The 23,848-nt window shown below is 45.2% G+C and overlaps 1 protein-coding gene across 1 annotated transcript; it reads right to left on the bottom strand.

The window, feature by feature from the left end:
- Window positions 1–1,298: 1,298 nt before the first annotated feature.
- LOC136586475 (retinol dehydrogenase 7-like) lies at window positions 1,299–23,597 on the bottom strand. Its single transcript, XM_066584576.1, has 5 exons — window positions 23,471–23,597; window positions 13,186–13,529; window positions 8,198–8,456; window positions 1,953–2,116; window positions 1,299–1,868 (listed from the first exon to the last, which is right to left on the bottom strand). Exons 2-5 carry the CDS (start codon window positions 13,496–13,498, stop codon window positions 1,648–1,650), a joined length of 957 nt encoding a protein of 318 aa, XP_066440673.1. The 5' UTR covers window positions 13,499–13,529; window positions 23,471–23,597; the 3' UTR covers window positions 1,299–1,647.
- Between the last annotated feature and the right edge of the window lie 251 nt (window positions 23,598–23,848).

Raw genomic sequence — 23,848 nt, 5'->3', positions numbered from 1 at the left:
TCAATAAAAATTTAATGTTTTAAAAAAAAAAAAAAGATACACTTCTCTGTGTTCTTAAAGGGAATAGTTTAATCAGCGGTTATATGAACCAAAGTAATAGAACCATTAAAATTTCACTAACACACTTCAACCTGGAATTTCTTCAGCTGGCATAAATCTACAGCATGGCCCAATAGAGCCAGCTGACATGGTTAGCAGCGCTAGCTGCTGCTAAACTCCCTCCCCCTCCCTTTGCCGGTAGAAGCCTATGGAAGCCGCCAGTTGATTGCAGACGAAAAATAGGGCAAGGCCTATTTTTTCCGCCACGTCAAAACATTGGCCAACGTATTCAGCTGCAATGTCCTATTATCATGGCAGTGATGTCCTATTATCGTGGCAGTGATGTCCTATTATCATGGCAGTGATGTCCTATTATCGTGGCCGCAATGTTTTGATGCAGCTAAAAAAACGGCCATGTGAATGAATGTACTGGAATGTAATGCTTCAGATGCTTGTGATTTTCGACTGACTTTTTATTGCGGAAAAATAGCCGCGATAAAACACTTGTGTGAATAAGGCCTAAGTGAATGAGAATAACTGAACAATTTGTATTTAAACCAAATAATTAGTGAAAGAGCCAACGATTATTTTTATAATGCCTGCATAAAATGAATGATTCATCATTCGTCGTTCAATAGTTGGCTCTGTTTATACTGAATGTTCATTTTCGCTTGTTTGAATAGTTTTTGAAAAATAATTGTTCTGGATAAAAGAGCCTTAGGCCGGCTTCACACGAGCGTGACGGGCTCCGCAGCGGAATATTCCGCAGTGAAGCCCGTCACGGCGCCCCCCAGAGACCCCATACTTACCAGCGGAAGATAGCGTGAAGACGCTTCCCCGCCCACCGCCGTCGCGTAATGTGACACGCCCACCGCGTCACATGACGCGGCCGGCCGTGTCACGTGACGCCCCGGCTGCGTCATATGACGCGGCGGCGGTAGCCAGAAAAGCGTTTTCACGCTATCTTCCGCTGTGTTACAGCGGGAGATAGCGTGAATGGACAGCTTCCATTGACTGCAATGGAAGCCGTCAGCGCGTACACCCGCGGCAAATAGAGCATGCCGCGGGTGAGGACGGGAGATTTCACGGTGCGAAATTCCGCGGTGGAATTCCGCATCGTGAGCATTGAGCTATTAGGTTCAATAGAACCTAATAGCAGGGGGCAACGCAGCGGATTTTTGCCGCGAATTTACGCGGCGTAAATCCGTTCGTGGGAAGGAGGCCTAAAGCTATATTAATTGAATAACAAGTGTAACAGAATACTCTTAATATTTTCACAGACCCATGCACACAATTACATTCCATTTTATGTGTTGTATATATAAATCATATAGATGGGATGCATTTCTACTGAGAAGAACTGAAGCAGCACAATCCAATGTAGAGTATGAATCAATTCAAATTTTTTAAGCAGGCATTCTTCATAAACCTTCATAACAATTATACACGTTATCAGCGTCACATCATTGGGGTGAGACAACCCGGCACCCAATAAGGTTGAGAATGAATCAATCTTAGGTCAGAATTAATAGGGAGATGAACGCAACTCTCCATTGAAAATCCCTTATCAGTGATCTTTATCTCATGCGTAATTGAGATATCAAAAGTCTATCTAAGATGGTATGCTGGTTTAGGTGATGATCGACACAGCAGATAATCACATAAAACAGTAGGTAGATAAGACACTGGTATGTAATACAGCTTGCAGTCAAAGCCTGGAGAATATCTTGCCCATGGATGTACAGCAGTCAGGGCATGCTCCATACAGTCCGTGACATAGTGGATTTTGAGGCTACTTGTCTCAAATAGAGGAGTCAAGTTCTGGATATCTGTGTGTACAAGTAAAACAAATGTAAGTCAAACATTATAGACATAGATAACATATAAAAGCCTATTCTAATAGAATGCCTCACATTTCTGGTAGTACTGTTCACCGAAGTAGTCTTTGATTTGTGAAGGAAGACTTGACCACAAATGCTCCACAGGCTTCACGTGAGTTTCTGTCATGCAAATTGGTGTCTTGAAAGCTCCTGGTTCAATTATGGAGACCTTCACTCCAAAATCACGAAGCTCCCTTCTGCAAAAAGGATACAAAACTTAAGAGAACTACCTCAAATTATAGTCTCAAATTCTTTCAAAATGTTTATTGAAGTTTCCTTTTTTTTTAGCGCCACATACATGAGCGAATATAAACTTGCATCACAGAGATAGAGAACATTGCAATGCATCATATTGTATACTCAATTTACATACCAAACAAAACATCATATAATTGCCAGCTGCAAAATTATCAGCCAGTCATATTATACGGTAAACCAGCTCAAATCTAACTATATCTCCCCGGAGAACTGGCCGTAGGCCCCATATACAAGAATAAGGCGTGGTCTTATAATATGAGCTTTTCAGCGAGTCCTCGCAGAGAGTACACATTAGTAAAAGGAGGAGAAAGGAAATAGAAAAAAGAGGAGAATAGAGGGAGAAAACAAGATATTTGAAAAAAGAGGGGGGGGGGGGTGGTTGGAGTTCTTTCGTCCTCCTCACAAAAAAGATTACAGTATTGTCCATTGAGTCCATTGGGGGTGGTTGTCATGACCAACTCTCACACCAAACCATCAGCGAGCCATTTAGAGAACACCAACGATCTCCTGAAATCTATCCAAGAAGGCCAAATGTCATGAGTGTTAACAAGTGTCAGGCCCATATCCAAATCAGAGCTCCCTAGTTCCTCCATATATTTGATAAGATCCAGGGCCTCCACTCTTGCGACCCTCAGGATCGTCCCCTCCCGGCTCTAATGCTGGGGTATAATAGAACGCATAGCCATGATAAAGTGTCTTAATAGCCCCTTTTTAGCATGTGAGATCCTGGCAACAAAGAGAGGAGAGCAATCTCGGGAGTCAGTACAAGTACTACACACCACTCCATACAGTCTGGCGACGTCACCCCAAAGGGAAGCAATCAGTGGGCAGCGCCACCAAATATGATACATAGTACCAACCTCAGAACAACCTCTCCAGCATTCGTTTAATACCTCCGGAAAGATTCTGTGCAATTATCCTATACCATTGGATCACTATTTTGTAATTTATTTCCTGAGCTTTAGCTGATATTGACAGCTTATGGGATAGAATGTAGAACTTGGTCCAGAGCTCTCCAGAGAAGCATCTCCCAAGCACCTACTCCCACCTCGTCTCCCATTTCAGACGATCCTCACTCATTAATCAACAACCCATACAGCAGAGAAATCACATGAGGTAGATGGGTTGTGGCGATGCAAAGTTTCTCAAATGGGGTTAGATCTGCCAATAGTAGCTCTGGAGCTTTGAGAGATCCTACGTAATCTTTCACCTGGAAGTACTGAATCTATGTACCTGGCTTCAGCCTATGTCTCTCTCCTAAATCATTCAAAGGGCATATACCCTTTAGGTCCATAATCTTCAGACCTGTGGAGAAGGGCTATTTGGTAGAAAGGATAGTTCTGTGTTTGACCTCGTGGCCAGGATTTGCGGGTTCCCCACTAGTGGCATCAAGAGTTCAGGAATCGTTACCTCCTGTCTGCCCCTCACCAAGCGGGGCCAAGCCTAAGGCAGGCTCAGAGAGAGGGGCGTGGCCCCCAACCCCCTCCAGTCCACCCTGCCCAGGATCTAAAAATCACCCCCCAAGTCAAACTGGTTCTGGCCTATCTCCAGCATCACCCAAGCCCTCTCTGTAGCATGATGTATTATATCTAGTATACAGCTATCGATTGTGGCCTTATGATATAATTCAAGATTTGGGAGCCCTGCTTCACCCATAGATTTAGGTCATGTTAGAGTCTTATAACTTATTCTGGGGGAGGAATCCTTCCAGGTAAACCTCACCATAAATTTCTGTAGATGACTGAAAAATCATCTAGAGAGGTTGTAAGGTACTGTCTGAAAAATGTAAAGGATTCTGGGGAGGATGTTCATCTTTAATGAGCTAATTCTTCTGAACCAGGAGAGGTGCATCTTAGACCACTCCTCCAACTCTGATTCGAGGTTCCTCAGTAGAGGTTTATAGTTTAGTTCGAACGTCCAAGAGGGGTCAGCTGGAATTTGTATACCAAGATATTTTAGAGACTACTCTCTCCATTGGAGAGGGAAACTCCCTCATAGTGCATGGACTTCAGGAGGTGGCAGAGTAATATTAAGGATTTTCGATTTTTGCGTGTTCATTTTGAAATTACTGGGTTTCCCATATCTTGATAATTCGAATAATATCCCCAGCAGACTAATCCGAGGGTTATTGACGTAGAGCAATAGGTCGTCGCAAAAATGGACAGCTTGTGACCCCTATCGTCATGCCTCACACCCTGTATATCAGAGTTGCTTCGAAGGGCGTCAGCAAGGGCTCTATTACCATGATGTATAGAATTGGAGAAAGGGGGCAGCCTTGTCTTTCTCAGAAAGAAGTCTGTTAACTCTCATACAAGCAGAGGGGGATCTGTAAAGGGCCATTATCCAGGAAAGGACCCTCGGGCCCAGCCCCACCCTCCTCAACACTGTCTCCAGAAAATTCCAATTCACCCTGTCAAAGGCTTTTTCTACTTCTGCAGCAAGCGGACATAGTGGGGTTGATCAAGGATAATGTTTTTATAATGTTTTTCCCTGCCCAGAACAAACCCAACTTGGTTCGTGTTAATGAGGTAGGGAATATAATGATTCAGTCTATTAGCCAGGATCTTGGAGAATATTTTGAGGTTGTTGATAAGAAAGATGGTTCTGTAACTACTGCAAGAAAGAGAGTCCTTCCCTGGTTTCAAGATCACTATGATGTGAGCTTGTAATACCTGGGGAGGGAAGGGGTACTCTCGGGAGACCATGTTGAACGCGGCTAGCATGAGCTTTGCCGCCTGTCCGTCGCACTTCTTATAGAACCACAAGGTAAACTCATCAGGTCCGGGACTTTTCCCTACTTTCAGATCCTTCATAACCTGAGATAATTCTGAGGGAGTGATATCACCTTCAAGAGCTCCCACCTCGTCATTTGGGACAGTTCTAGTGATATGTTGTTGTAGGTATTGTTTGATATTGTCTTGTTGAGTAAGCACTCTCAACTCCTCCGGGCGTGGGATGCTATAAAGCTTAGCGTAATATGTCATAAAAACCTTTAGTATCTCTCCAGGGGCATGAACAACTTTCACATTTGAGGAGTTTATGGAAAGGATATTTGCCTGGGATACCCAAGGATGTAAGTCCCTAGCAAGCCACCTCCCGCTTTTGTTGCCATATTCATAACATCCCGCCTGGAATCGGCCCCTCAAATATAAGGCGTTTTGGTCGAACATAGAAAGTATCTTGTGTCTGATATTTGTAATTTCCATTAACAGTGTGTCTGATCTCTTTGCCTTATGTGCAATCTCTCTCGACTGCAGAGTCTGCAGTAGTTGTTTTAGCTTTAGTGACCTTTCTTGAGTATCGAGCCGTGTGATATAAAGACCCCCCCTCATGGTGCATTTTAGCGCCTCCCATTTGATCGGAGATGAAGTGAGGTCAGACTCATGGGACTCAAGGAATACTGTGATAGTTGAGGGGTGACACTTATAACAAAAGATGGCACTGCTCTGCTACGGTCCAAAGTAGCACTGGTATATAATAGTGCAACAACTAAACTTTTAATTACAATGCTACGTGTTTCGACACTACATAAATGTGCCTTTGTCAAGCATACATATTAAAATAGTACATATTCATATGACTAGAGAAAACTTACAAGGAGGCGTCCGTCATGTACCCGGGTGGGGGCTTTCTGACGTAATTGTAAGGGGAGGAATCTCCTCCCTTAACGTAAAATGATCATGTGACCTCCCTATGGTGCACAGCATGCGTTTCAATTTTTCAATCATCTTTATTAACATGTCCTTTTCGCACAAGAACATTTCTGCATCTATACGTTCTGCGGAGCCGCTAGTGTTAGACTCCTAAGTACAATTGTTTTCAGTTAGTAGCTGATATATTAATAAAACACATGAAATTACTTTAGTGAAATCTGTCATCCGATCTCCCAAAACATTTAATTATATACATTTATAAAATTTAATTGATAAAATATATGCATGTAAAACATGTCCTTTTTAAAATAATTCAGCTGAAAAATCAATTGAAAAAATGCCCGCGCTATTGAATTCTTCTGAGTGGGTCCTGCAATCCAGTAGGACACAGCAGCCCAGCAGCTTATCGGACACATCGGGGGATTTATAAGCCAACGAGGAAGTGGAGGTGTTGGTGAGGCTTCTAACTAGGAGCACTCGCCATACACCGGGTGAGTCAATCTCAATTTCAAATATTTCCAGCAATAATACTCCTATAGAGTATTATATTATATGTTATATTGAAACTCCAGGCCATCACGGGTAACGCCTCCCTTATGTGTTTTTGCTTTTTAAAATAAAATACCATATCCGTTGTATATTTGATAATTAATCCACAGGCTACATTAAAAGAATATAAAAATGACAATGTTATGGATTAAGTTGTAAAATGTGGGATAATTCCATGCTATGTACAGACCTATTTGGTTAACTTATTATCAATAGATTTTTTTAATGTAATTATTACATTTTTTCAAGTATTTTATTAAGACCATGTGGCACCAAGGTTTTCAGGTGAAATATCCAATACATCTTTTTCTTGCGTAATTGGACGTGACTCTCTCAAGCATTGAAATTTTTAATCTTACATAGACAATTGTGTTTCTCACTAAAATGTCTGGATAAACTGTGATTTTTATCATTATTTTTGATATTGAACCTGTGTTTGTTCAAGCTGACCTGCAATATATTTTTAGTTCTTCCTATATATTGGATCCCACATGTGTACTCTACCAAATACACTACGTTCTGAGTTTCGCGTGATAATTTTTGTTTAATTGCAATCGTTGAGGGGGTGGAGAATTCTCCACAGATCAACAAGGTGGAGGCTCACAAGTGTTCTTATAAGCCTGCGAATGGCCGAACGAGGAATGGAGGAATGCCCGGAGGATGCGTCCAGGTGTGAGTCCAACGCCATGTTGAAGTTGCCTCCAACAATGATGGTTGTGTTTTTTGAGAACTCTGCTAGTCTCCGGAGAGCTCTGGAACTAAAGGACATTTGTTCCTGGTTGGCGAAATAGAAGTTAGCCAGAGTATAAGTGTCATCAGACCATTTTAATTTTAAGAAAATGTATCACCCCCTTCGTCTCTTTCGATCGCCAGGACTTGTGGATTTATTGATCTATGGAAAGCAATACACACTCCACACACTTTGTGGTTGGGGTGGGGGGCATGATACCAATAAGGATAATATCGGTTATGGCAGCTACGGGTATTTGCGGAGACAAAATGAGTTTCTTGGAAGATAAACCATCGTGACTAACTTCTTATGGAAACTATACAGGATACTACACATACTTATTGTTAACGACTAGAGATGAAAAGATTCGGGGGCCGGCGGGGAAGAGCGGGGGGTAACGGGGGGAGAGCTGTCTCTTCCCCCTCCCCCCCGCTCCCGCCTGCTCACTCCCGCAACTCACCACTCACCCCCGCCGGCCCCCAAATCTTTTCGGACAAGCAGGCATGTACTTGAAAATGGCGATACCTGCTCGAGTAATTTGCCTTAACGAGTATGCTTGCTCATCTCTATTAATGACATCATTGATTCCCAGTTGCCATAGTACTAACTATAACTCTGATGTGTCAGAATGTTTCACCACCTCACACAGGAAACGCAAAACACACAGATAAACAGAAACTGAGGTAACAGAAACTCAAAAAATATATATGCTGAAATAAGAATGAAGAGAAGCGCTTCCTGCAGATTACAGCAAACACTAAACAACAGTACAGATAGGCTCATGTCAGTAACCTTCCTGCTCAACTACATTGTTCTGCCATCTAGTGACCATTTTTAGAACTCCGTCCACTGTGTATTACATTCAAATAAAGAGTTTAGCTTAGTCACTGATTTAATTTTATAGAAATAATTAGCCAGAAAATAAACACAAATACCTTTTTTTAAAAATTCGGATTCTACACCCAAAAATCCATGAGTTGATATATCGCACACCAGATGCAAAAAATGCTGTTGAGCAGTGTAATCACTGGTTTCATAGTTCTGCTTTTTCACTCACTCTCGCATCACCTGTGTGAAATCCACCTTACCTGAGACTATCAGAAAAAGCTTCAACTCCAAACTTAGATGGACAATATCCTCCTCCGACAACAGCCAGTCTTCCAAAACAACTAGAAACATTTACAATTCGTCCTCTTGCTTTTATGATGAGAGGCAGAAAGTTCACTGTCACATCAAAGGGACCCAGTAAATTAACATTCAGCACCTTAGCAAAATGTGCTTTGGTTTGCCATGCATTAGGAGACACTGGAGCTGCAATACCAGCATTGTTCACAAGACCCCATAAACCTGAAAAATAAAAAGATGATGGTTAAAAGGAAGTCTGTCACCTAATTTTAGTGATAAGAGCAGATGACAGTTACATGTGAGCAGTTAGGATGAATCCATAGATATATTTTTCAGTTTCCAGTGTGTCACCGTTTCTGAGAGATCCATCCTTAATAGTGTTATAGGCCATATGCAAATTAATCTCAGACCATCTGATTAGTGGTCCACCTCCGTCTGTGGTCCAGGCTCACTCCTTTCCCATTGCCTGAAAAACTGCCCCTTTCTGTCCGTTGGAGACATAATGCGTTCCACCGCAATCATGCATGGTGACTGCTTCTTGGCCTCACTAAAATCACCACTCATGCACATGATCAGTCAGAGCGGCGCACTCACATTGTGGTGGAACGCATGACATCTCCAGAGGACGATGCTGGAGACGTAACCAAGGGCAGAAAGGTGATGGGAAGGGAATCCACCATTGTCCGCATGGCAGACAATGGTGGACCCTCATTGGACGTGACACTATTGAAGATGGAGATCTCATGAATGGTAACCCACTGCTAAACTGATAAATATATCTATGGATTTATCATAACAGCTCATTAGCTGACACTAAAATTAGGTCTTCTCCCCACTCATTGGAGACCCAGAAAAATCGACTGTAATTGGAAGACAAATTAACATATTTTAATGAAATTTGGTCAGAAACCACTCATAATGTGCTGGAATTATCCTTCGTTTGCGCTCAAGCAGGTCTGAATCTAACACTCCATTTTTGCTGAAAGTTCTGGTAAGTATGTTCATTATCATTGCAGCAGTTTCTTGCGAGATGTTCCTTTTTTCAGTTCCTTGATAGTTTGACTTATTCTCAGTTAATTTTCTCCTTCAGGAAGCCCAACAACAAAAAGTCCAGTGGGGTCAAATTCGATGACCGCGGTGGCTAAGATACTTTAGAAATAATTTGATCACCCAAAAATGTTTGGATCTGAGGCATGGGCACATTGGAGGTGTGGCAGATCATCCCATGCTGTTGTAAGTATCTGGAGCTAGTTTCCTCATTGTTCAATTGTTTTATGCAAATAGAGAAGATGGAATAATACCTCTGTAGTGCCACAACTAGAGGGCAGCATTCCTTAAAACCAATGTATGACTCTTCAACCATTCTGTAAAGCAATGATTGGGAATAGGAAACCAAGCTGGAAAACCATACACAGACAGCCGTTTCGGGGTGTTTGTCCCTCATCAGTGTGCAGTAGGTTTCTAGTTTGGCTAGTGAGAAGCCTGTGATGTGGGCCAAGGAAAGCACCCAGAAGGGGTGTGAATAATAGATGGTGCTGCAGAGATATTGTTCCATCTTCCTTAGGCCGCCTGCAGACGAGCGGGTCGGATCCGGCAGCGAGAATTCTCGCCGCGGGACCCGACCCGAGAGCCTGCAGGGACGAGCGCGTACTCACCCGCGCCTGGCGGCCCCGGCTCTTTCATGTGCCGGCTGCCGCGCAGCCGGCGCATGCGCAGACCGGAGCCGGCGGCCGGGTGAGTGCGAGCCCTGCACAAGAATAGGACATGCCGCGGTTTGTTTGCCGCGTGAGATTTCGCGCGGCCAAACCACGGCCGTCTGCATAGGAGTGCGTATTGTAATGCACTCCTATGCAAACTTTCAGTGGCGGAAATCCCGCAGGAAATACCGCCGTGGGATTTCCGCCCGTGTGCAGGCGGCCTTATCTGCATAAATTACCCAGAGGAGCATACATAGCCTTATAAGTCTTCGCACTCACCTCTTAGGTGTCTTCTCACCCCTTCTAGGTGCTCTACTTGGGGAGAGACAATGCCCCCCCCCCCATTTACCCCCTAGGTGTCTCTACACACTTTCTGGGTGCTCTCCTAAAGTAGAGACGACACCACTCTTGACCCAATTGATTTACAAATGCATAAAATCTCCAAATACACTGCACTCATCACAGTACTGTAAAAAAAAATGGAGCTAGTTATGGGTTGTCATGATATCCCACACCAGATGTTTTTTCAGGGTGAGGCAAGGTCTTGTGGATTTTCTGAGAATTTTCAGCTGTCCACATCCTTCTATTTTGAGAATTTACATAGCCGGATAACTGAAGCCATGCCTCTTGTGTAAACCATGTGACATTGTGAATATTTAGATTGTCAGCAGCAAAAGCTTCCAACTAAGGGTGACTACCCACTACGGTAAATCGCGATTTTAACATTACAAGTCATAGACCCCTGCAGAAAAAAAAAAAGCTGCGAATTTCGCAGTGAAAAAAAACCTGTAGTGGGTAGTCACTAGAGATGAGCGAACCTACTCGGCCACTCCCCTTTTTCGCCCGAGCATCGCGATTTTCGAGTACTTCCGTACTCGGGCGAAAAGATTCGGGGGGCGCTGTGGGTGAGTGGGGGGTGGCAGGGGGGAGAGGGAAAGAGAGAGGGCTCCCCCCTGTTTCCCGCTGCTACCCCCCGCTCCACCACGCCTCCCCCCACCCCCCGGCGCCCCCCGAATCTTTTCACCTGAGTACAGAAGTACTCGAAAATCGCGGTGCTCGATCGAGTAATTACTCGAAACGAGTAGGTTCGCTCATCTCTAGTAGTCACCCTTACAGCAGTACACAAAGCATTTGTTTGTATCTGCAGCTTTAAATTCATACACCTCAGTCACTCAGTGACATGTCCTTGGATGTCCCTATCTGCTGAGAAAATTTGCGTAATGACTTTCTTCTAGAAGCCAACAATCTGACTTCAGCATTCTGCATTATTTCTTACAGCATTTTCATCTTGCCTCCATCATACATGTCTAAACAACATTTCTGTTGCTGCCAGTTTCCGCACCAATTTCTGAATACACGTCTTTGCTGGTTGCTTTCTGACTGCAATTTTCTACATAAATTCAGTTTTACAGAACTTAATGAATCCTGTTTTTCCATAGGTGCGCACAATGAACACATATTGCACAGTATATTAAAACATGGACAGCGTGAGTAGCTATTGACTACATGATGGAAGCAAAACATGGCTGTCAGCGTGGCTTGGTGTGCCGAGTGAGAAAGCCAGGCTAGCCACACAGACTAGACGCTCAGCCTTCCTTGCCGATGAGTGCTGCCATGTAGACAGTAGCAGTAGGTTTAACGAGTGCTCAATGAACATGTTATGAGGGGTTCTGGATTCTCATTGAGTAACTACATTTAATTAAAATATGTGTGTTAGTTTTGGAGTTATAACCGAATTTTCCAGGGCACCCTGTATATGTTGTATTTTAGGTGCATAGGGACTTTCCATTTGGTTGCTTTACATTGATCATTAATATACTTCATCTGTTTATAATCATTACAAGAACATGTTGGACCAGTAGGACATTCTGACCATAGGCATATTATCATGGGTCGCAGGGGTGCGACCGGGTCCCTACGCTGAGGGGGCCCAGAGGCCATCCTCCACCATATACAAATGCATATTTAGTGCATTACTGGCTGGTTGCACTGTTGGCTGCACTGCACCGATCATGTGGCCAGCAGTGTGACTAGCCGGAGAAGAAGCCGAAGCACAGAAGAAGAGGAGGAGGGAGGAGGCAGAGGCTTTGCACGGATTGAGCAGAGCAGAATGATGATATCATCATCTTGCTTCTCCTGCTGACACAGTGTACAGCAGCCGCGTCTGCGTGCCCTGCTGCTCTCCTCACTCAGAAAAGTGGTCAACCGAGGTATATATGTATGCATCTATCTAGCAATCTATCCATCACAAATTTATTTATTTCACTTTATCTATCTATCTATCTATCTATCTATATATCTCTCTCATATCTATCTATCTCTCGTATCTATCTCTCTGTCTATCTCTTTCATATCTATCTATAGCTCTATCATATCTATCTCTCTCTCCTATATCTCTCTCTCTCATATCTATTTCCCTATCTCTCATATCTATGTATCTCTCTCTTTTATCTATCTATCTATGCCTGGTATAAGATATACTTCTCCCTGTATATACTGTATATAATTGCACACTTTATACACAAGTCAAAAACGCATCAAAAACATGGGCGGTTTTTAGTTGTATATGCAATTTCTTAAAAACATATGTGGTCTTTGAATACTGCACGCTATATTTTTATGTGTTTTTCTTAATTATGGTTCAAAAGTACAACAAAAAACATGAAAACACCCTAAGGCCACTCTCACACATGAGTTCAGAAATTGCAGTCAAAATCATGGCATTTTTACTGCAATTTTAAGCAGCAATTTTGAACGCATGGTACAGCATTTGACGGCACTTTTTAATACACCCCATCATTGTGAAGGGTGAGGAGGTGCGTTAAAAAACGTGAAAATGCAAAAATAGAACAGACAGCTCTCGAAAATCGCTGCATTAGAAACACCATGTTTGAGCTGAGGTCTGAGTAACCCTATTAAAATCAATGGGAACGTGTTACCACGATTTACAGGGCGCTCGGGACGCCGCACTAATAGCGATAAAAAGCAGTATGTGTGAGAGAGGGGTCTAAAGGGGCTGCAAACAAATTTTTATGTAGTGCAGGAAATGAGTCATGTTTGGAAAGATGATGTCAATGGGTTAGATCATTTATGGAAATTCATGTTACAGCTGTATGTAGCACAATTTAGGTATGGGTAACTGGACGGGCAGGGGAACTAAGCTGAACTTTTGCCTCTGGGCCCCTGAACCCTTAGTTATGGCCTTGGTTCTGACCAAGACATTCTAGTAATTTGGGAGTATTATTTTCTCTTACCTGCATCTCCAACAATATCAGTGGCCCACTTGGCAGCTGAGCTCACACTTTCACTGTCTGTAACATCTAACATTACAGTTTGCAGTCGACTTGATGCCTCCTTCTTCAGGTTTTCGGCCCCTTTCTCCGTTAGGCACGCTGCCAGCACTTTCATTCCACGTTTGTCCAGTTGTTTGGCCAACAGATTTCCAAATCCGCTATCACATCCGGTAATGAAGACATATTTATCAGAGAGATTCTCCAGGATGTGACTCTGTCTGTACCATCTGTACAGGAGAAGGAGACCCACGAACACCAGCAGGGGGAGCCACATGACAGAATGTGATAGTTTATCTCACGGTTACCTAGAAAAGCAATGTGATTACTGCTATCCATTATATTTTTATATCTAATGACCACATTTAGTTCATTGCACCAAAACAATGCTGATGTTCATTAATAGGGATGTCTTTCTGAATTATTGCATCATGATGGTATGATGGTTGGGGGGCCACATAGAACAGTATCCCAGGCTACAGGTTATGTACCCCTGCTTTAGGGCCCTTTTACACGGGCCGATAAATCCCTCAGTGTAAATGTATGCCCCAAATGAACGACAAATTAGAATTCGTCGTTCAGTGTAAATGCAGTCAGAAAGCTGAGCGACAGATCGACATCTGCACCCAACATGTTGTCCCATGTAAAAGGTTCCTTAAACTCACAGCCAAAGAATACCACAGACTATTTATGTATAGAAAATGTCATTGTGTTTTATCTTATATTTTTACTTAATTGTCTCTGTTTGTTGATAAAATAAAACAATGTCTCTCTATTGAAGGATAGCGGGTGGGAGATTTCTTTCTCATCCAGATTGATGAGACAAGTGGATCTTGGAAAGTTGGGTTCCTCAGAAAATCTTCAGTAATATACTGAGTTTTCTGATAAGTTCATCTTCTAGGCCATGATTTATCTTCTACCCTCTGTGGGGGGTCTCACATGGCGGAATCCGCGATCGCTGTCTACGCGGACTTTCCGTGAAAAACACAGGTATTGAAAAGGCATGTAATTTTTCCTGTACAATCACGGATAAGAATTGCGTATTTTGTGAGCAGAAGAAAAATCGCAGCATGTTCTATTTTGATGCGGATGGCCTCCATTAAAGTCAATGGCGGCATCTGACCCGCAGTCCATATGTAACTAACATTGTGTATAGGCTGCGAGTACCCGCATAATTGCTAAACGATGGTGCGTAATATATAAACAAGGAAAAAAGAAGAACCTGTACTGTGCATGACCTCCTGTAAGCCGCCACAGTCATTCACAATACAGTTCAATTGGGTTCGTAGGGTCACTGGACAGCCTCACAGATGGAATCCACTGTGGGCCTATCGTATGCGGAATTCAACCCGTTCGTGTGAGCACGGCCTAGGGGTGCATTCACACAAATTATGGGGAAACAGTCGTGATCCTAACATGTTTGAGGATCGCAATTTTAGAGAAGCAACACATTTTTTAATCAAAAACATTTTACATCACTATGAAAATCACACGTTGCCCAGCTTTTCCCTATCCCCAATTATGGTAGCTGCAGTTGCTGGATAATTTAAGATACCTATAGGCATGTATTATTGTTTGCACATCATATTTATGGCATACAAAAGCTGTCATTTCCGTGTGCGCACCAGGACTGCAGTTCGTAAGGCTTTTACGCTGTTCATCACCATATTTTCAAAAAGTCTATGTGGTCTAACATGTGTGACTCATCACATTTTCTGTGCCATACTCCAGAAACTTATATAGATTACAGTAGAGAGCTATGCTAACTCTGATAGGTTTTTGGATCACTTTACAATGAGAGTTGTTGTGTTAAGATAAGAGAACAAAAGCTTTTTTATGATAAGAACTTTCTGTGCAGTGATATCACAATCAAGGTAAAATGTATAACATCCATGTTAACACTGTCTAAAGGTCATTTTACACACAAAGAGAATCTTTCAAATGACTGAAGATTTAGCATAAAGTGTTAATGGCCATTAACACTTTATTAACTTCATGTAAATTGACTTCCTGGAGCTGTTTGCAGAGCCCAGCGTGTGATTAAACAGCTGCTCCAGGCTGACGGCAGATTACAATAGATTATCTATTGAGAGATAAATGTTTGATTTATCTCTTAGTAGCTGAATGATGGATTTTAAATTCACTTTAGAGTCATCATTCAAAGGAAAACTACACGATGCCCACTTTTATATGTAACGATTATAATTTATCGCTCATTTTCGGCCATTTGGACGAATTTTGAGCGATAATTGCTGCATGTAAAAGGGCCTTAATAGAGAACAAAAATGTCTTGCACACAAAAGTGTCACTTGGCTCTCCAATACAGGAGGCATCATTTGCGATTATGAGTGATGCTTAAGTTGAGGCATGTGCTAATAACGCTTGCAAGACATTTTTGCTTGCAACTTCAAAGGATACTTTTACAGCTGATAAAACTGGGAGTATCAAGGACTACAACGACCAAATTAAGTTCCTTCCTTTGCAGTTAATAGACATGTTGAAATACACCTCAAAGATGCAAGCAAAAATATCTTGCAGGCAGCAGCGCAATGTAGCTCTCAATTCTCCATTACGAAGACCCATGAGTGCACCATTGAGGGTTAGCAGACAGGGATGAAAGTGTCATGGTCTGGGGGGCATTTTCCTGGCATGGTCTAGAACTGCTGGTCATTATACCACAATTTAAAATGGTGAATGCTGGCACTTAGCTTCTGAGTCTGAATAATTTAACAATTGCCCATAAGGCATAGGAGAGCCAAAATAGGTTTCCCCAACTATTAACACATAACATATTTAATAAATGTTATGCCTTAACTGTGAGTGAAACCTATTTGGGCTCTCCTTTGCCTTATGGGCAATTGTTCAATAGTTAATTTATCACATTTAGGGCTCCTGTCCATGGGTGGCTCGGACCTGTCCATGGAGTTCGACCCGGTGTCCATCCGGTGACCCCTGCATACCTGTCCAGCCTCTTCTTCTCTGTACTGTGGATGCTCTGGCACACACGCACAGTACAGAGAAAGAAAGGGATGGAATGTGCGCCACAAGGTCCTGTTGTGCCCTTCTCAAATCACCAATCTCCAATCACCAAAGTAAAGGGAGAGCTGCAGAGTAAAGGAGGGCTCTCTCACAAAGTGAGCCCCCAAAGACAAAGAAAAAATGAACTATTAATACAAAAAGCTCTGCGCTGCCAGAGATAGTGAAAATAAAGAATTGCCGGTGTTTTGTAAATGAAATAGCAATCAAACACTTACTCTGTAGGAAGAGGGTATGTGATGCAAAATCCCCCTCCTTGCAGTGAAGACTGAATACTTAAAACCAATTTTCTCACAACCAATGTATCAGAGAAAATCCTGTTAGTTTTATTATTCTTTCTTTAAAAAGTTATACCGTATGTGCCCAACATACATGTATAAAACGGACAACCCGTTTCGATACCGCCAACCTGTGACTTGAGAAAGGTACCAGGTTGGTGGTACCGAAACGCGTTGTCCGTTTTATACATGTATGTTGGGCACATACGGTATATCTTTTTAAAGAAGGAATAATAAAACTCAAAGGATTTTCTCTGATACATCGGTTGTGAGAAGATTGGTTCTAAGTATTCGGAGTCTTCACTGCAAGGAGGGGGATTCTGCATCACATACCCCCCTCCTACAGAGTAAGTGTTTGATTGCTATTTCATTTACAAAACACCGGCAATTCTTTATTTTCACCATCTCTGACAGCGCAGAGCTTTTTGTATAAATAGTTCATTTTTCCTCGCACAGTACAGAGGACATGGTGCCATTGCTAGGCAGAATGGCCGTGGGACTGACGGCTTCCATTGACTTTAATGGAAGCTGTCAGTGCGAAGCCTGCACAAAATTGCTGCATTTTCTTCTCTACGAGTGGAAAATCGCAATCGATTTCTGCTCGTGGGCAGGAAATCACGTTTTTATATTGCATGCTATAGGCTGGATTTGCTACAGAGTCCTGAGGCGGAGTCCCTCTCCAGACTCCACAGTGCGTATCCGTCCATGGACAGGAGCCTTTGGTTGTCTTGGAGTCTTTTTTTTTAGTTATTATGATGATATAACAGACACTTGGAACCACAGCCAGCTAGAACCATATTTTGCCCAACTACACTATTGCTGCTTATTGGCCTTTCCCCCTTTTTTTTCTCTTTCTTGTTTGGTTAGGAACTGGTTGATAAATATTAGTTGATGCATAATGGATACATAGTAATAAACATAATACTTACTTGACTCAAAAAATATTAGTAACCATATAACATGTTATTTACATTGACACATTGTAATACTCACATCACCATTAGAGATGAGCGAACGTACTCGTCCGAGCTTGATACTCGTTCGAGTATTAGCGTGTTCGAGATGCTCGTTACTCGTAACGAGTACCACGCGATGTTCGGGTTACTTTCACTTTCATCTCTGAGACGTTAGCGCGCTTTTCTGGCCAATTGAAAGACAGGGAAGGCATTACAACTTCCCCCTGCGACGTTCAAGCCCTATACCAGCCCCCTGCAGTGAGTGGCTGATGAGATCAGGTGTCACCCGAGTATATAAATCGGCCCCTCCCGCGGCTCGCCACAGATGCATTCTGACAGAGATCAGGGACAGTGCTATCTTGTTGGAGCTGCTATAGGGAGAGCGTTAGGAGTATTTTAGGCTTCAAGAACCCCAACAGTCCTTCTTAGGGCCACATCTAACCGTGTGCAGTACTGTGGAGGCTGCTTTTTGCAGTGTTGCACTTTTTTTTTTTTTTGGTATATCGGCCGTGCAGAGCATTGCGCCCTGCAGTAATACTCCAGGGACAGAAGTGCTTAGGCAGGGACAGAAGACATATTATTGATTGAATATAGGCAGTGGGCCTTTGCTAAAAAATTTGGGGCAAAAAATCTATTTGGCCTGCCTGTCACTGTGCTCAGTGTTCTGGGTCTGTCTGTGCTGGGTGTAGTAGTTCTACAAAATCATACGCAGCCAGCTAAGTGTTACAGCAGGCTTGCGCCAAATTATTTCCTGGCGTTCCGTAAGCAAAGTCAGCCTCCAACCACAGGCCAATAAGCGGCACATTTAATTACAGCGTTCTGTTTCTGCATTACTGGTAATACAGCATGCTGAGGGGTAGGGGTAGGCCTAGAAGACGTGGACGCGGCCGAGGACGCGGAGGCCCAAGTCAGGGTGTGGGCACAGGCCGAGCTCCTGATCCAGGTGTATCGCAGCCGACTGCTGTGGGATTAGGAGAGAGGCACGTTTCTGGCGTCCCCACATTCATCGCACAATTAATGGGTCCACGCGGTAGACCTTTATTAGAAAATGAGCAGTGTGAGCAGGTCCTGTCGTGGATGGCAGAAAGTGCTTCCAGCAATCTATCGTCCACCCACAGTTCTGCGCCGTCCACTGCTGCAACTCAGAATCCTCTGGCTGCTGCTCCTCCTTCCTCCCAGCCTCCTCACTCCATTACAATGAGATATTCTGAGGAGCGGGCAGACTCCCAGGAACTGTTCTCGGGCCCCTGCTCAGATTGGGCAGCAGTGGTTCCTCTCCCACCAGAGGAGTTTATCGTGACTGATGCCCAACCATTGGAAAGTTCCCGGGGTCCGGGGGATGAGGCTGGGGACTTCCGGCAACTGTCTCAAGACCTTTCAGTGGGTGAGGAGGCCGATGACGATGAGACACAGTTGTCTATCAGTGAGGTAGTAGTAAGGGCAGTAAGTCCGAGGGAGGAGCGCACAGAGAATTCAGAGGAAGAGCAGCAAGACAATGAGGTGACTGACCCCACCTGGTTTGCTACGCCTACTGAGGACAGGTCTTCAGAGGGGGAGGCAAGGGCAGCAGCAGGGCAGGTTGCACGAGGCAGTGCGGTGTCCAGGGGTAGAGGCAGGGCCAGACCGAATAATCCACCAACTGTTTCCCAAAGCGCACCCTCGCGCCATGCCACCCTGCAGAGGCCGAGGTGCTCAAAGGTCTGGCAGTTTTTCACTGAGAGTGCAGACGACCGACGAACAGTGGTGTGCAACCTTTGTCGCGCCAAGATCAGCCGGGGAGCCACCACCACCAGCCTCACCACCACCAGCATGCGCAGACATATGATGGCCAAGCACCCCACAAGGTGGGACGAAGGCCGTTCACCGCCTCCGGTTTGCACCACTGCCTCTCCCCCTGTGCCCCAACCTGCCACTGAGATCCAACCCCGCTCTGAGGACACAGGCACTACCATCTCCTGGCCTGCACCCACACCCTCACCTCCGCTGTCCTCGGCCCCATCCAGCAATGTCTGACAGCGCAGCGTCCAGCCGTCGCTAGCGCAAGTGTTTGAGCGCAAGCGCAAGTACGCCGCCACGCACCCGCACGCTCAAGCGTTAAACGTGCACATAGCCAAATTTATCAGCCTTGAGATGCTGCATATAGGGTTGTGGAAACGGAGTCCTTCAAAAGTATGATGGCGGCGGCGGCCCCGCGCTACTCAGTTCCCAGTCGCCACTACTTTTCCCGATGTGCCATCCCAGCCCTGCACAACCACGTCTCCCGCAACATTGTACGCACCCTCACCAATGCGGTTACTGCCAAGGTCCACTTAACAACGGACCGACGGCTGGCTTGCGCCACTGAGCCTCCAACCGGGCATGGTCGTGTGTGACAACGGCCGTAACCTGGTGGCGGCTTTGCAGCTCGGCAGCCTCACGCACGTGCCATGCCTGGCCCACGTCTTTAATTTAGTGGTTCAGCGCTTTCTGAAAAGCTACCCACGCTTGTCAGACCTGCTCGGAAAGGTGCGCCGGCTCTGCGCACATTTCCGCAAGTCCAAGACGGACGCTGCCACCCTGCGGACCCTGCAACATCGGTTTAGTCTGCCAGTGCACCGACTGCTGTGCGACGTGCCCACACGGTGGAACTCTACGCTCCACATGTTGGCCAGGCTCTATGAGCAGCGTAGAGCTATAGTGGAATACCAACTCCAACATGGGCGGCGTAGTCTGAGTCAGCCTCCTCAATTCTTTTCAGAAGAGTGGGCCTGGTTGGCAGACATCTGCCAGGTCCTTGGAAAGTTTGAGGAGTCTACCCAGGTGGTGAGCGGCGATGCTGCAATCATTAGCGTCACCATTCCTCTGCTATGCCTCTTGAGAAGTTCCCTGCAAAGCATAAAGGCAGACGGTTTGCGCTCGGAAACAGAGCCGGGGGAAGACAGTATGTCGCTGGATAGTCAAAGCACCCTCCTGTCTATATCTCAGCGCGGTGAGGAGGAGGAGGAGGAGGAGGAAGATGAGGAGGAGGGGGAAGAGACAGCTTGGCCCACTGCTGAGGGTACACATGCTGCTTGCCTGTCATCCTTTCAGCGTGTATGGCCTGAGGAGGAGGAGGAGGATCCTGAAAGTGATCTTCCTAGTGAGGACAGCCATGTGTTGCGTACAGGTACCCTGGCACACATGGCTGACTTCATGTTAGGATGCCTTTCTCGTGACCCTCGCGTTACACGCATTCTGGCCACTACGGATTACTGGGTGTACACACTGCTTGACCCACGGTATAAGGAGAACCTTTCCACTTTCATTCCCGAAGAGGAAAGGGGTTCGAGAGTGTTGCTATACCACAGGACCCTGGCGGACAAACTGATGGTAAAATTCCCATACGACAGCGCTAGTGGCCGAAGGCGCAGTTCCGAGGGTCAGGTAGCAGGGGAGGCGCGGAGATCAGGCAGCATGTACAGCACAGGCAGGGCAACACTGTCTAAGGCCCTTGACAGCTTTCTGGCTCCCCAGCAAGACTGTGTCACCGCTCCCCAGTCACGCCTGAGTTGGCGGGAGCACTGTAAAAGAATGGTGAGGGAGTACGTAGCCGATCGCACGACCGTCCTCCGTGACGCCTCTGCCCCCTACAACTACTGGGTGTCGAAGCTGGACACGTGGCCTGAACTCGCGCTGTATGCCCTGGAGGTGCTTGCTTGTCCTGCGGCTAGCGTCTTGTCAGAGAGGGTGTTTAGTGCGGCTGGGGCAATCATCACAGATAAGCTTACCCGCCTGTCAACCGACAGTGCCGACAGGCTTACACTCATCAAGATGAACAAAGCCTGGATTTCCCCAGACTTCTCTTCTCCACCAGCGGACAGCAGCGATACTTAAGCAATACGCAGGCTGCACCCGCGGATGGAAGCATCATTCTCTATCCCCATCAAAAACGGGGACTTTTTTGCTTCATCAATCTGTGTATAATATTCCTCCTCCTCCTCCTGCTCCTCCTCCTGAAACCTCACATAATCACGCCGAACGGGCAAGTTTTCTTAGGCCCACAAGGCTCAGTCATATAATTTTTGTATACAATTTTTAGACGTTTCAATGCTCATTAAAGCGTTGAAACTTTCACCTCAACCAATTTTTATTTTAACTGGGCTGCCTCCTGGCCTAGTTACCAATTAAGCCACATTAACCAAAGCGATTAATGGGTTTCACCTGCCCTCTTGGTTGGGCATGGGCAATTTTTCTCAGGTACATTAGTACTGTTGGTACACTAATTTTTGGGGGCCCTCACCTACAGTGTAATCAAATTAATTTTTAGCCCACCTTCATTACAGCTGACGTTACATCAGCTGTGTTGGGCACTGCAATGGGATGTATTTATGTACCGCCGGTGGGTTCCAGGGAGCCACCCATGCTGTGGGTCCACAGGGAGTTGTAACTGCATGTGTCCACTTCTAAAGAACCCCAGTCTGACTGGGGCACACAGTGTGGGCCGAAGCCCACCTGCATTAAACATGAATTTATTACCTCAGCTGTGATGGGCAATGCAATGGGATATATTTATGTACCGCCGGTGGCTTCCTGGCACCCACCCATGCTGTGGGTCCACAGGGAGTTGTAACTGCATCTGTCCACTTCTAAAGAACCCCAGTCTGACTGGGGCATGCAGTGTGGGCCGAAGCCCACCTGCATTAAACATGACATTACCTCAGCTGTGATGGGCACTGCAATGGGATATATTTATGTACCGCCGGTGGCTTCCTGGCACCCACCCATGCTGTCGGTCCACAGGGACTTCACAATAGGGAGTTGTACCTGCCTGTGTCTATGAATTAAAAACCCTGGTCCGGTTGGGGTATGCAGTGTGGGCCGAAGCCCACCTGCATTTAATCTGACGTTAGCTCTGCTGTCCAGGGCACTGCAATGGGATACATTTATGTACAGCCGGTGGGTTCCAGGGAGCCACCCATGCTGTGGGTGCACACGGAATTCCCATTGCGGAGTTGTACCTGCCTGTGACTATTTATAAAAAACCGCGGTCTGACTGGGGCATGCAGACACCTTGACAGAATGAATAGTGTGTGGCACATAGGTTCCCCATTGCTATGCCCACGTGTGCAGCTCCAGATGGAGGTGGCACAGGATTGGATTTCTCATTGCTTCTGTACAGCATTGTGGACTATCGCCCCGCCCCTTTTAAAGAGGGTCGCTGCCTAGCCGTGCCAACCCTCTGCAGTGTGTGCCTGCGTTTCCTCTGGCAGACGCACTTATAAATAGACATGAGGGTGGCGTGGCATGAGGGCAGCTGAAGGCTGGGCAGGGACCGTTTGGTGTGCGCTGTGGACACTGGGTCGTGGGGGGGGGGGGTTGGGCAGCATGTTACCCAGGAGAAGTGGCAGCGGAGTGTCATGTAGGCAGTGTTTGTGCTTTGTTGGAGATAGTGTGGTGCTTAGCAAAGGTATGCATTGCTAATGAGGGCTTTTCAGAAGTAAAAGTTGTTGGGAGGGGGGAGGGGCACTCTTGCCGCTATTGTGGCTTAATAGTGGGACCTGGGAACTTGAGATGCAGCCCAACATGTAGCCCCTCGCCTGCCCTATCCGTTGCTGTGTCGTTCCCATCACTTTCTTGAATTGCCCAGATTTTCACAAACGAAAACCTTAGCGAGCATCGGCGATATACAAAAATGCTTGGGTCGCCCATTGACTTCAATGGGGTTCGTTATTCGAAACGAACCCTCGAGCATCGCGAAAAGTTCGTCCCGAGTAACGAGCACCCGAGCATTTTGGTGCTCGCTCATCTCTAATCACCATCTGTTATATTACATGGATCTCGATATATACAGTATAACGTAAGCTATCTGCTCTATAGCTGATATACTGCAGCTAGTCGCTCAGGAACTCATTTACTTTTGCTATGAATTAAAAAGTAAAGTAAGTTATCAGTGTTCACAGTATCTATCTAACTAGCAAGACCCTATATTATTATTATAGGCACTTACTACATAAAACTCACCTCTATATATGACGATTCTACAGGCGATCCCGTCCGGCACAAGTTCACTTCTCACAGAGGGCTATTTTCTCTGATAAATAACATTCCTGCAGCAGAACTGGGCGGGTACAGCTGGAGATTACACGCTGAATACGGGCCAAACCTCATAGAACCGTTTTGCTAATAAAAGTATCATGATTTGTAGGAATTACTTTGGGGAACTATCAACATGCAGAATATTTCTGAAAGATGCACCTAAGGGCAGCTCCACACGAGCCTATGGGCAAAAATGTTTGCCCCTGCTCAGTGTATTTGCGCATGAACAAGGCTTTTGAGGCAAATTTGCTGTTTTGCTGAACATTTTACTGTACTTTTTACGTGTGCAGGGCAAGTTCATAC

Source organism: Eleutherodactylus coqui, chromosome 1, assembly GCF_035609145.1.
Source record: "Eleutherodactylus coqui strain aEleCoq1 chromosome 1, aEleCoq1.hap1, whole genome shotgun sequence".
In the NCBI taxonomy this organism is placed as follows: Eukaryota; Metazoa; Chordata; class Amphibia; order Anura; family Eleutherodactylidae; genus Eleutherodactylus; species Eleutherodactylus coqui.
Note: the sequence above shows the minus strand (reverse complement) of the source record. Positions and strands in the feature narration are given on the sequence as shown.